Here is a 14488-nt window from a genome sequence, read left to right on the forward strand (position 1 = left end):
ATTCATTATTCGATTTGCTTCAAACCCTACGAATTGGCTGGTCAAAGAATCTTGCCTGTCGCAAGGCCGTGTCATACGTTGCTGTTGAGATCACATCGCTCAATTCGTTTGAAAAACGATGTTTGTTGCACCTGTACGATTATTTTCCATGCATGAGGCTTACATTTGCTTGTGAACCAGTGGTTGAGAGTTTAAATCCACAAAATTTAATTACACGACGTTTAAAAATATTGTGGGACTCCTAGCTAGAATATACGACCCATCCTTCCTTTTTTTGGTATACAGACCAGATCCTAAATCATTACGGCATTGTAATCTGGCATAGACATGGCAACGTTAGGACGAATACATAGGGTCGTGATAAACTTTTTTGCTTCAGGTGTTGACAACAAATCAACAAAAACAAGCTTTTCTTTACTACTACGTCCATGCTCACGACGGCGAACAATTACACCGAAGTCTTCCTGCGAAGTGGTGACTACTACAACTAGGACTTCAATGTGCAAATGGCTCAGGCAAGGAGGATAAGTCAAGGATTAAAATGATATCACGGAGACGTAGTGCAGCGAGGCTGCCGTAGCTTTGCGTTTTGAGGAAGCGTAAGTTAGGTCACCGACCTCTCGTTTTATACTCAGAACAAGTACGAGTTTGGCGGATTGCAATCCGCTTACTTCAAGAGTAATTATAGCCTTAACCCAAGGCTAATTAACTCTTCGGTTTAAAGTCAAAACCTGATTTTATTTATTTTAATCTGCTGCAAAGCCGTCTAATTTAAATGCATAGATTTTCCTAAATATGTATAGTAAAATCTATATACATGTAGAATTACTGGCTATCCAGCCCCGTACCGTATTCTTGTTTGGGTGTGGTCACACAATGCCCATATGTTGTGACCCCCCCTGTTACCAGGGTATATGTAACCCCGTTACACGTAGCGTATGAACGACGCCAAGCCATTGTGTATCATTTGTGCAAGGCATTAGTATTTGACACCAGACCAACGTACGGTCGACCATGAGCGCCATGGAGGCATTAAAAACGATATCTTCTCTACAACCGCTCGACTCAACACAATCGCTGCTAGGGTACCAGCATGGCGAAATATCTAGACTTTTTTAACGAGCTAGTTTGGGGTCACCAGAAAATGGGAGAACCAGTTGACGAGTTGCACCAGCTGGTGACACATTTTGTCAGTCTGGCGTCGGAAATATGGCCTGAATTCATCGATTGTAGAAAATGAGAAGGTCATAGCATCGTTTCGATCGAAGTCGAAGAGAAGCTGCCTGAAGGAACAAAAATTCGGCGCAGAAAGGAGACTACGAAAAAACATTTCGCGTAATCATAATACTAAAAGAGTCAATGGTGGACTATGTAACGCAGAAAAGATGGCATCCATCCAATAACGGCGTAAATAAGGGAGAGACTTTAAAAGTGACTGGGTCGGTCACTTGGAGCGGGACTGATTTGACGGATAATGAACCAGCAGTGATGACGCGGTAATTGCAGTGGACAAAGGACGATAAGCAGGATGGGTAAATCGACAGTGGCGACACACATCAGATGACCCCGCACCTTGGAACTAGCATCGAAGTAAGAAATGAAGACGGCAGAAAGTCACGCGTCAAAGCAACCGGCAGAGTTGCATAGTCGACGTTTTCGTAAATCCCAGGACTCGACAGAATATTGCTGTCTGCTGGTAAACTTGCGGGGCTCAACATGAGTGTGGTGTGCACGCTCGTCAGGCGTCAGCTGAAACAGAACACAAGCAATTGCATCGGGGCCAAGAATCGGAAAAGTGTACATGCTTGACGGCAAGCAGAAAGAAGCATGTTTCGTGGACTATACCTGAGTTAACATTTAGTGAAAGCATTGGCATGCTCGCATGGGTCATCCAATCACGAATGCTTTACTCAAGACACTGGGGTAAACCTAAGGCATTCCGATGATTAAGCAAGAAGTAGTAACATTGTATGCCAGGTGGTTGATGGGTAAGCAGATAGTCTCAGATTTCCCTCACGTTTGATGACAAAGCCGACACAGATGCCGGAGCGCGTGTACATACTCGTCCTTTTTGGGGCCAATGCGGACTTCCTCGAAGGGAGGTGCAAATATATTTTCATTTTTGCTGACGATTTTTCAAGATATGTTGCGAATTTCTTGATCAACAGCCTGATTGAAGCAGCTTGCAAATTCAAGTAATTACGCTGTATGAAACTAAAATGGGTGTTAATTTCAATCCAAAACGGGGCAGAATCTGTAAATTAGACAGTGGCAGACATATTACCGAAGTGGCATGGTCCACCAGCTTTCTGTTCCTTGTTGCCTTCAGCAGAATGGGGTGGCGGAGCGCATTTAAAGGACTATAACGATATACATCGCAGTATAGCTTACTACAAAAGAGTACCGACTGAATGGTCGACGGAAGTGGTGATCGCAACAGCTCTTTGATTAATTGCTCGCCAACTTGAGCTCATCACGCTGTATGAGTCGGTTTTCAAGATGAAGCCTCAGATTGCTCACCTGCTCGTGTTTGGGTAGCGTGGTTGAACTCACATAGAGAAGGAGGCTTGAACCAGGATCTTAAGATGTATGATTCTGAGCCATACGGAAAATTAAATTCAAGAAGTGTTTCACTTGAATAAAGACGACGTAAGTGTCAACCGCTATATGGGATTGGATGGGCATGAAAAAGCCACAATTCTTTGATGTATTAGAGACTTTATGAAGATTGAGACTGTGTGCCCAACAGCTTGCGAGAGACCCGCCGAAGTGTTCATCCGGGCGAGATACTATAATCACGTTAGATTGCATTCCACAATTTTGTATTATTCTAAGTGAGTTCAGCACTCATGCCGGGCTTTGATCTACCAAATCCACACAATGAATAAATTATTCTACGTGCAAAACATGCAAATTAAAGTAATACAGGTCAAGTAAGTCTATTCAAACGTGCTGACAGATGTTGCGTACCAAATAGTACTCAAGCACAAAAATTAGAGCAGGTGGATAGATGCGCCAGCCAAAACATAAAACTTGGTACTGCCGCCTGATGGATGCGTACAAAAAATCAAGCTGAAACTGGTACCAGTGGAAATTACAAGTGAGTGTGTGCGTCAGAACCTTGAAAGTATGCTACATATGCGAGAGGGGCGCCCGGTAAATTACCCGGTAACGGTTTATGTATCATGTCCGAAAAAGTCAGCATCGGAAAGTATGCGATAGCCGAAAAGTCATATTACACCAAAAATCGTGTGGAGGATGGAGAAAAAAATAATGCATCGAGAAAAAAGCATGCTCCCATTGTATAGTAGTTGCAAAATTCGTTAAATTGGCTGGAGAAAGAGACGCCATAGAGTATTGAATGGGTAAAATTTCAACATCAAATAGTTCGGATGTTTCTAGCGTAGAACAGATTAATATCCCGAGTGCGCCAGTCTATCAATTATACTTTTAATTCAAAAAAAACAAAGAAGGCTTAAAAAAATTGAGATAATTACCTGTATTGTAGAGCATTAATTCGGAAGCTGCAATAATTGCAACAGTTGGGCGGAGTGAACTTGAGTGAAGAAGATGAAAATTAAATTATATGCGGCGACACCAATGTCTTGCCCAGCAAAAGTCTAAAGATGGAGTGCAAAAGTAGCTTTCCGAGAGAAGGGATGAGTACAACGTCTTGCCCAACAAAAGTAGCGCGAAGTATTTTTTCGAAATAGGGAAGGGGTCGCAAATGTACCATAGTGACTTGCTTCCATGATTCTTGACGAAGGCAAATTGAGTATTATAAGGGCGCCTGATAGTGCTTTACGCAGCACTGTTAGGTCAGGAACAGAAACAAAACATAAAAAGTAAAGACCCGAAATACACCATTCAATGATTAAAATTGAGATGCTTTTTAACGATGCACAGTCAACGTCTTTCTCTTAAGAACATAGTATTGTTTCATAGCGGTCAGGTTCTTTTTAAATACCGCATTTGTGTTCATCAGATCCAGCAAAAAAATAGTGCTCCATAGTGCCCTTTGCCACGAGAGTTGAACGTTTCGCCAGCGAGTAGTAGCCGTAGAGCATTGTAGCGGAACGTAGAAGAAATACAATTCTATACGGCGACATTAAAACGTGGAATAAAAGGCAGATTGTGCTGTAGTAAAACACTTGGTTAGCGAGTCCACTTTAATCCAGCAGTGCCGAATAAGCTGACTAGCTCATTCCACTTTGAATGTGGTCGACAATCTCCAGTGTGAAATATTAAGCCGCTTCTTTTAGAACCGTACTGAAACTATCAAGCCGTTAGTGCTGTTGGTAAGGTGTGTTTCAAACCATTCCTCACAATAGGATCAGGGATTCTAAATCTCCGGCGACCACCAGTACGATAAGAAACGCCGCAAGATCGATCAAATCATAGCCTGCAATAGCAGAGCTCGGCCTTGCAACGTGCGGGCTTTAAAATGATCATACTTAATATCTGAGTCAAATTTAGAGACAAATTTGCGCTCTCGAAGATCTGTGCCAAAATCTCAAAAAGTTGAATTGGTCTCTCGAGTGTCGAGCACCGATTGGCATTTTGCATTTAGAAAGCAAGTATAGGTTTATAAGACTTCACAGCCGTTGCGTAACACAAAGTATTCTTGCATTGGAAATACGGTGTTTGCGCTTGGGTACACGAGTTGCGATTGGTCTCGTAGTGTGATGTTAGACGTCTTCGAATTGTAAAAGCCATGATTGGTGTGCAAAAAGAACTTTGGCTTGGAGTGTTCCATCCGAAAATCCAACATTGAACATAGTCGTGATTACCGGGATTCAGCCTGAAGCCAAAAACGTGGCGAGTTGAGCAAATAAATTTATTATCAAATCCAGATTTAAACGATTCTATTCATCAAATTAGGACCCGTAAATTCCATTGTAGACAAAGAATTGAGACGCAAAAATCAAGCATGCCCATCGTAATTATCGAGTTTTTATGTCTGGACTTTACTAATTAAAACGCTCACTCCGAGTCATAGAGAAAAAATCGTAGTTAATGATTATTGGGGTAGCCATAGTAGCGTAGGCCGATTCACTGTTGTAGGAAAGCCAATGTGGTGTATCAGGGTCTAAATTATGAAGCCACAACGAGCTATGTTATTCAAGCTGACAACCGGTAGCATTCAAATTTCTTATCATTATTCTGAATAGCAAAACTTCTACAAAGTATAATTTTGGCAAATGCGGTAAGGCTTTACGAAGTTTAGGGGCTGTTGCCCATACCGGTTCGGAGTGTAGCAAAGCCAGATCAACAACTGTTTCACCGATTGCGGCATCCCCTAGGCCGACCTGAACCTATTTGTTGTCTGACATTAAATCACCACTGTCATGTGTTGCAGGCTAGAATGCCCGAAGTGACTGGCATAGAGACGATCGGTGTCTCACCACCACCTAGAACAATGATGGTGGTTAAAGATAGCCATGATCTTCAAATGTGTCTTTGGTTGGCTGGCTGTTCTTTCTGTAAACTCTTGTTCCTGATGCAGACGATTATACAGCGCGTTATCCGATTGTATCGTACCGTCCTGTATTTCATGAAGCATGGGATAGAGATTTACCTTGCCAAAATCCAGAGGAGGGAAATGAAAATTACCCGTGCAGGTTCGTTTGGTGATAAAGTTGAAATTTTCCGAGCGCCATTCTACCTATTTAGCCAGTAACAGCGAACGGTTCGCTTATAAGTCAGTAACATACACGGGAGAGGTGATCCACGAATTTTAAACCGGTCGATAATAGAGCGTTCGGCTACTTCTACTGCAGCGGGGCTGCCGTGGCTCTTTCGCTTAGATAAAGCTAAGCTCAGGTCGATGACCTTCGTTTCATACTTAGAACCAGTAGGAGTGTAGCGGATCGCAATCTACTTACTCCAAGAGTAACTACAACTTCATTCAAAGGTAAACATACTCTTTCGTTCAAAATGTAAACTGTATTTCTCCGTTTTATTTGCGGCAAAGCCGCTTATATCTCAATCTATAGGTTTTCCCAATAAAATAGTAAACCTAATTAAAACGCATAACTACAATAGTCCAGCCACGAAAAGGCTTCTTGTAAGAAAAGGTGTAGCTACACCTTTGTGCTGTCACACCATCTGGTATGACCCACCCGCTCATACCAGGGTACGTGAAACCCGGAAACACTCTCCCCCATCCAAATTGTGAACACCCACAATTCACATATAATGTCGCCTCGTATGAGACTCACGTGTCTAACACACCTCTACGTCCCCAGGTCTTTCTGCACACATTCTCTGATCAATGAGCGCTGTGGATAGGACACAAAAGCCACCCAGCCTTGCTGGTTCCAAGAGCGCCCGCAGGCAGATCCCTTCTTCGTCGGTGCAACTTTGGACAGAACGCCCGCGGCAAGGGAAACCCATCCCAAACCGTCGGCAACAGAACACCGCGCACTGCGCCCGACTTTGCGCTCAAAGAGGAGGCGCTCCTGCACCCGCGATGCAGACGATTTCTTTAATGTTCGCTTCTGGCAAAACCGCTGCAAATGACGAAGAGCCCTTTGATCCATGGGTGCAGCGGTACCGGAAACTTTCCTCGCTGTCAAACTTACAGCGGAGCTACAAGGGGGCGGACGTGCGCGTCGAACGCCATCATCGATTCGAGTTTGCCAAACTAGATGCGCATCACCGACTTTCTTCGTATTATCACCCTGGGACGTTTGGATCACTCCATCACGCTCCCGCGTGATCTGTAGTCTCTCACACCGGTGAGTCTGCGATCACAGCAGTTCAGGGTCATAGCTTGAGTTCAGGTCATGGCCCTTCGGCTTTCCTGGCTACTGCCGAGAAGCGCGGGGTGACAATGACGCGGAGCGTTATGAGTTTCTCTGATTATAAGCGTCCATGACGTCTGGGCAGTATTGCCGAAGTGGCACCCAAACTCCCACGAGTTTACGGAGTCGGGATATCCCGCCACTTTATTCGAAATTGGGTTAGACACTGTCGAAGACGTCGACCCACAAGACGTTCCACGTACCAACGTTCTCGTCGATGACGACTTGGCAGATTACCGTCCGGTGACTTCGATGCGCTCCGAGCTCTTAAGGACACGGTTCGTCGAGATCAGGACTTCGCTGAGCATCGTGCTGAGATCGCATACCGCTATGCGAAAGACGTTGAGAACTTCAAGCACTTTGTGCAGCGTCTCACGTTGAGGACCATCGCACTGGGTCGAACGGCTCCTAGCCGTCGAGCAGACGAAAGCGTCACTTCGTGCGACCGTGGAGTGCCTGACGCCATTTGAATGGAGGTCGTTGCACTCCATGCTCAAAAATGGTTGCTGGTCCAGCTTGTGGGTGGTCGAGCGCCTTTGGGCGCCGCCCCGGAGCCAACGCTTCTGCGTTCACTTGCGCTGCATCCCCGTACGGCTTGAGTAAGCCCACTTGAAACGCAGAAAATGGGTGGGTGCACATCTTATTTGACAGGTTGAGCGTATACGCAAGGCCTCGCTTGGCCGCTATCTTAAGAAGTCCGATAAAATGTGGATAGGGCTTCGTCTCAAAGACAGCAGCGATTGTATGTGTAGGAACGTATTTGCGAATTATTAAAACAAGGCTCCGATCTCAGATTTCGTAACATTTCTTCTGCTCTTTCCGTCTGCATATTCTTTCCGTATGTCTTGGCTTTGAGCCATCACATCGCGAACGCGTCGTGAAACACTTAATCTAGTAGACAGGAAGTCTTCTACTTTATGCACAGTGAGGTGACATTAGTCAGACACTCGGCTTTTCCTCCTTCACCAAGCTTCGAGCCATGGTATGGCGGCGTCAGCGAGACGCGAGAAGTAACAAGCCTGTTCATGTATAACAGCGTGTAGCCGATTGCCGCATGCACTGCGTTGTTCAGAGCGAACTCCACAAGTGACAGCATGGCACTCCAGTGCTTCGGCGTCTCAGCGCAGACGCTGCAAAGAACGTCTTCAACGACACGATTGACGCGCTCAATTTGACCGTCGGTCTGCGGATGATCCGCTGTTGACATAGTCGACTTAGTGACCATCACCCGGATGATTGTCAACCAAACTTTCTAGTGAAGTGTGGGTCTCTTTCAGAGACAACTGACTGCAGGAGTTAAAGTTCAAAAGACACGATCCACAAACAGCGTCGCTGTACCAACAGCGTCGATGCTGTCCGGCACCGCAACAAGATGATCCATCTTGATCAAAGGGTCGACGAAGACCACCACACCCGTGTTGCCCGCCGAGTCTTTCGGCAGGCCATACTCAAAGTCCAAACACAAGTCCAAACTCACGGACTGCCAGGATCCGGAGGGTCCCGGCAAACTGGCCAGCGGCGCCGCCCCAATCGAAGAAGGTTTCAAAATTTGACACGCCTCTCAGGTGCGCAGATATGTGTTCGTCCATTTTTAGTGCTTGAGCCATCAGTACTAGCAACTCACCGAGCTGTTGGTCTTTTCGCGACCGAGATGGGCACTAAGTGGGGTGTTGTGGGCCTCATCGAGGATACGGTCATTCAAACTCTCAACATGAGGTACCGCATTTCGAAGCGTATCCGTCGTGTCGGTGCTATAAGACAGCAATCAGTAAATCAACGAATATTGGTGCGACCGTGCGCGCCGTCGTGACGACAACTTCTTGTACGAGGTTTCAAACTTTTTGCTCGATAGCCCGTAGCGTCGTTACGCACGTACTATCTTCCGCTTGTGCGGCACGGATCAAATCCGTCACCGACGATGTCACCGTCGTGACATTAGCAAGCTCATACCGGTCTGCGTGACAACGCATCAGCCAAAGCATTCTGCTTTCTTAACTTATACATGAACTCGAAGTTATATTCTGTGAAGAAGGAGAACCACCTGGTCATCCTCTGCAAGAGGTAGGGCGACTAAACCCTTATGCGTAGTGACGCATGATCTGTGTTGATGACAAGCGGCTTGGAGCCAAGCATGTGCACCCTGAACATGACAAGTGCATGTTTAAATGCAGGTAATTCCTTGTTGTGAACTGGAGAGCTCTTCTCTGCAGCATTGAGCTGGCGAGATTTAAACGTGATCACCCGATCTTGCCCTCGGCGTCTGCTTGCAGCAGTGAACATCCGATAGCAAAGTCCGAAGCGTCAGATACGACACTGAAAAGACGATGGGGGTCTGGCAACGCCAGCATCGGTGCATGAAGGAGGCTGACATTGATCCCATTAAAAGTTTTCTGATGATCGGTGTCCAAACAACATTCCTTCATAAGGAGATTCGATAATGTCCATACCATTTCTGCATAATTTGCGCTGTTCTTGTGCAAGAAGTTGGTGAGGCCAAACCGCTTGCACAAGTCCTTTTGGCCCTTTGACAACGACTAATCCACGATGGCCTTGACCTTAGGGGGATTCGATCATCGGCCACGCTTTTCGACGAAGCACCCTTAAAGGGGGGAATTCTTCGTCGCCAAAGATGCAGTTGTAGGCATTAGCATACAGCTTATTCGTGCGCATGCACTCGAGCACCGATCATAAATAAGCGATATGGTTCTCTTCATCCGACCTCCCGTGCTCCGCACGACTGTGAACAAAGATGTCGTCGAAGTATGTCTGCGCATACGGCCGTTGGGGCCTGAACAACTGCGTCACAGGACGATTAAGTGTTGCTAGTGCATTTTACAGCCTTTGGGGCATCACATTAAACTTCCTTTACTAACGATTAGTACAGATCCTAGGGATTCCTTAGGATTAAAGATCCACTTCATTCGCTTGGCGCCCTCTTGGTGTTCTACAGGGCAGCTTCATCCAGAAGCGACGACGAGTTGATATTATCTTCCGTTCGTATAATGACCATTTCGGCTAAGTCGCCTACCTCCAAGGTACCGTTGACCTTTTAAAAGGACATTTTTTCCAGCTTGGCCGCAGGAATAGCCTCAAGAATGACATCGCTGGCTTCGTCCCCCGTCATACCGTTGCCGAAGGTGGAGAGTTGCGTGCTGTCGTCTACGGTAGACACATCTTGGGTCCGGATCGACACTCGACGTCTTGCGGCTAGCTTACGGCGTCGCTGTAGCCTCTCAACAGAGGTTTTACTTCTCGGCTTGGTACACGCACTCGGCGTCGTCCAGTGTCCCCACTCCATGCTCCACCGGAGCGTTGATATCACTAACTACATCAAACGAAGAGCAGCGAGCCGCACAGTCTTTTTTCAGGCGAAAACGTGCCAATCCACGCGCATCTGAAGGGTCTTGCTCAAGATGTCGCGGACCTCTCCCGACCATGCCACTCATGGCATGCAGCGACTGCTTCGAAACGTGAGCAGTGCTCAGTGGGTTACGTGCCACTCCACGTGTATCACTAGGGCTCGATGCCTCGGCGCTTGGCCACCATGCCACTTGTGGCATGCAGCGACTGCTTATATACTTAAGCAGCGCTCAGTGGGTTACGTGCTACTCCACGTTAAGCATGCGAGCTAGGCTCTGGACTCCTGCTAAAAACACCTTGGGTGTTTGACAACTCGGATTCTCCGATATCCAGCACATTGACAGTCCCGATCCAGTGCCCGCCCTAGGTGCACTTCTACTTCCTAAAAGAGGTGGGTTCATGACTCACCAAAGCCCCACCAGGAGACGTGCGCGTAGCGCCCAAGGTCTACGACCTCCAATTAATCCATGGCTCATGGAGTGTCAACCACGCCATTTCAAGGATTAGGCATATCTCGCATCCAACTTAAAGACTAAGCAGCGTTCCACGCTATCAAATAAAGAAATTTGACACCGGGGTCCACAGGGACCCTCAGCACAGTGGCTCAAATCACTGTCGCTAAAGGTACAGTAATTGTGTCACTTAACCGCGCTTTCAGCGCCTCAGCATACACTTGGCTTGCTCCGATCGTGGAGCGTCAAGCATAATTGCCGGATTCTCCAGATTTGATAAGGATTTTCCGTTGCCTTCCAAGGACTTCACGATCGCTTTTACAACCAGCAAGCCCGGCTTGCATACACGTTTCCAGTTCCAGAGCACGGAGCTCTTCGTGGCTAGGCCTGCTGCACCTCCACCGCTTGAGGCTCAACAGAACTCAGTCTTTCCCCAGTTGGGCGCCTCGCGACGAATCAGAAGACTGACGAGACGCGGGACGTCGGCTTGATAAATCTTGACGCGCCTTGCACAGGAAACCATCAGTCAGAAACGAAACACCGTCGGGTGTTCGAGCGCAGCCTGGCAGCTCGGAGATCTGCCTCCTCATTCACAGCATATCTGGGATCTATCGGCTCAGGCCCGCTCAACGAGCTGCTAGAGTGTGCATTCCAACCAAGTCATGCCGAATTAAAGTTGAATTTGGCATTCAATTCCACATTCACCGCTTCTTCAAAAGAAAACGGATGCACACGGAAGACTTCCATTCTGGCCACACCGGTGCGGAGGCTCTCCATAAAGAGGGTCACTGTAACCGTCTTGGGGAGAGGATCGCCTGCCTTCACGGCAATGATAGTACGCAACCGCTGTTGCTCGGTCTGAAGCATGGCAGACGTCAAAGCCATCTCAGCCTCTCTCACCTAAAGCAGAAGCCTCTCTCCAACCTAGCCCTCGATAGTTTAACGCTCACCAAAAGCGGCCTGGTTCGGGAAGATTTATTCTTCGTCGACGCTGGCGTCATGGACTCAGTCGACACCTACATATTCTGCTCTAGGTGCTCTATCACAGCATTTACAAAGCTTCAAAACGTCTCTAGGCGCGCGTTGATCGATTCAGGTCCTTGCAAAGAGAGGTGTTGCACTTCCTCAGGGCCAAACTGAAACATCAGCATCTTAAACCTGTGTGGGGTAAATAAGAGAGCTCCTTCATCCTGCCAGAGGATCAGTCGTAACGACTCAGGTGTAGATTGACCACAAGTGCTACCAAGTGCAGAGGGGCTGCCGTAGCACTTTTACTAGGGAAACAGGAAGCTTAACTTAGGTCGGTGACCTTCGTTCTATACTTAGAACCAGTACGAGTTTAGCGGATCGCAATCCGCTTGTTCCAAGAGTAACCACAATCTTAACCCAAGGCAAGTTAACTCTTCCCTTCAAAATGTAGACTGTATTTCCCGGTTTTTTGCGGCAAAGCCGCCTATTTCTCAATCTAAAGGTTTTCCTAATTCAATAGTGAAACCTAATCAAGATATATGGTTACTGGCAGTCCAGCCACGTAAAAGCTTATTGATAAGGTATAGCCGCAGTCACATCATCTTGTGTGACCCACCCGTTTTTATCGAGGTACGTATAATCACGTTACATTGACAGGACGAGGTACCAGATCCGTATAGTCATGAAAGCCATATTTTGAAAAACGGGCAATAATTATTATCGTGCCAAAGTAGTTAATTTGGTAGCCAAGTCGTACGACGCGCTAGTAAAGTGGACTTCGGCGTAGAAAAATTCTAAAATCCTTGTAAAAGCTGAGCTTGACGGACATCTTTTCATATCGGCTGGTTAAAATCCGTGGCCAATTCATCTACCAGATCCGCAAAGTTATAAATAAAAATTTCTGGATTGCAAAGAGCCCACATACCTTAAAGTTAAGCTGACGTAGCTAGTTTAGTAGAAAGTCCTAACGCATGGCTAAGAAGAGCATCCAAGGCTGACGACGCTAACTTGGCTTCGCTGGTATTGAGGGGTGGGCCCGTGTCAACTTTGTGCGGTGAAAAGCCTGAGGTATTTCTGATGTAATATAGATTCTTTTCTTCTTTTGCATTTTTGTGCGCATTTAAGTATGTAATTTCTCTAACCTTTAAATTACAAGCCGGCAAAAAGCTTATCGCTCAAACGTTCGGTAAAGCTTACACGAGTGACAAACAGCATTTTAAGTGTAAACAAAAGCATTTAAGGACTTTACCGCACAAATTTCGAGAATTTAACAGTTAGTTACGCAATGCAAATTGTGTCATAACCCAACGACCGATTGTGGCTGCAGTCCTTTGCCAGAGAAACTAAGTGCGAAAATCATTGACAGGAAATCCGTTTGTTATATCAATCAAAACGGACTATGTATTTGACTTTAGGAAACAGGTCTATTATAACAAAAGAAGGCGCGTCAACCTCGGTGTAGTAGAAAAGTAGGCGAAGGCATACAGCGCGCACAAAACGTGGGGCACCAAAGATCCGTGACGCTAGAAATGTAAGGCGCCGGGTCTATTGAGTTGAGGCGAAGTTGGTGCAAAGAAAAAGATTCGAAGAGGGAGAGAGCGAAGCCAAACGAAGGGTGCGATTGAATAGTGGACATTTAGGGTCTGAACACTGTTGCAAGGGTGACCTGTCTTAGTGCCTTCGTGCGGGAAAAGGCCGATTGAAAATTACCACAAAACTTGGTATCGTTGACTGTTGTAAGCAAAATTATAGATTCTTTTTTTTTCTTACAACAGGCAACGATGCCGGATTAGTAGCTATGCCTTGGCAATCGACTCAAATTGCCACCCATAATCACACACTATATTGGTTTGAGAGGAATCGATTCTTTTAAAATTAAGAAATGCTCTGCCTCTAAAAATTGGTCAATAGAATTATTGTACTTCGGTGGTGATACAGCCTAGTTACTGACACTTTGAGATATCTTTGCAGTGACCTATTGTAACATGATGTGGAAAATATATCATAATTGGAAGTGTTTCAAGGTAGCATATCCTTGAAGCACTTATAAAAATTCACTGGCGGGCTGCCAAGAGTCACAGAAGTCGCAGTTTTCGGAAATCACGGACATACTGCAATTGTGCTTGGTTACAGGTTGCACTTTTAACCTTGTAAAAAGCGTTGAGCGCAAGGTATGCGGGCGAATAAGTAACACCGTTCCGGCGCTTGCATAAAACTTAACTAAACGTTTTGCTATAATTTGACCATTTTCAATTAATCCAGCTCGCGCATCGAGCGAGATTGATTTGACTTGAAGTACAATCTGCTAGTTCCGCACAAAATCGAAGAAGGCCGGACAGGACAATACTTCCCTCGAGTATTTGTAAGGATCTTCAATCTCGGATCGCATTGAATGCCTGATAATCTACAAACATCATATTCAGCACGTAAAACCGACACAAGCGCCACCAGTTGATTGACAGAAACATAGTCATTTTCAAAGGGTACAAACATCATTCTAGGGGGATATTGATTTGCATCTTCCTAGCTGATAAATTTCTTTTAATTTCGTATTTCCTTAAAGCTGTGTTCTGAGATGAAATATTGGTAAGTGTCCTAGGAATCGTTGTACTCTTTCAGCTTAAAAGAGTTGTACCTACTCATTACACCAGGCAGTTGAAGTTGATTGGTTACAGCTTTGTAACTAACAAGTCGATTCGCATATTGTTGGCTCATAAGTGTGGTATCGTCGCATGGTTTCAATAATCTTACGTTAGACATTGGATGTGTTTGCACCACTTGGAGAAGGCGACTGCAGTAATCTGGCTACAGCATCTTCTCCGATAATTCCTAGCATCCGCTCAAATTTTTACATTCATGTGAAGACAAATGAGGAAACATATCACCTCTCAGCTCCTCAGT

At 45.9% G+C, this 14488-nt stretch overlaps 2 protein-coding genes across 2 annotated transcripts; one reads left to right on the forward strand and one right to left on the reverse strand.

Annotated features, from left to right (window-relative positions):
* Positions 1–5365: 5365 nt before the first annotated feature.
* On the forward strand, positions 5366–5741 carry PHALS_01761 (uncharacterized protein; the record flags this gene model as incomplete). Its single annotated transcript, XM_024716217.1, has 3 exons — positions 5366–5474; positions 5519–5621; positions 5684–5741. 3 exons carry the CDS (start codon positions 5366–5368, stop codon positions 5739–5741), a joined length of 270 nt encoding a protein of 89 aa, XP_024581838.1.
* Positions 5742–13631: 7890 nt separating this feature from the next.
* Positions 13632–14083, reverse strand: PHALS_01762 (uncharacterized protein; the record flags this gene model as incomplete). Its single annotated transcript, XM_024716218.1, has 2 exons — positions 13632–13889; positions 14000–14083. The coding sequence occupies 2 exons, from the start codon at positions 14081–14083 to the stop codon at positions 13632–13634; spliced, it is 342 nt and encodes a 113-aa protein (XP_024581839.1).
* Between the last annotated feature and the right edge of the window lie 405 nt (positions 14084–14488).

Source organism: Plasmopara halstedii, assembly GCF_900000015.1.
Source record: "Plasmopara halstedii genome assembly, contig: Scaffold_1583, whole genome shotgun sequence".
Lineage (NCBI taxonomy): Eukaryota > Oomycota > Peronosporomycetes > Peronosporales > Peronosporaceae > Plasmopara > Plasmopara halstedii.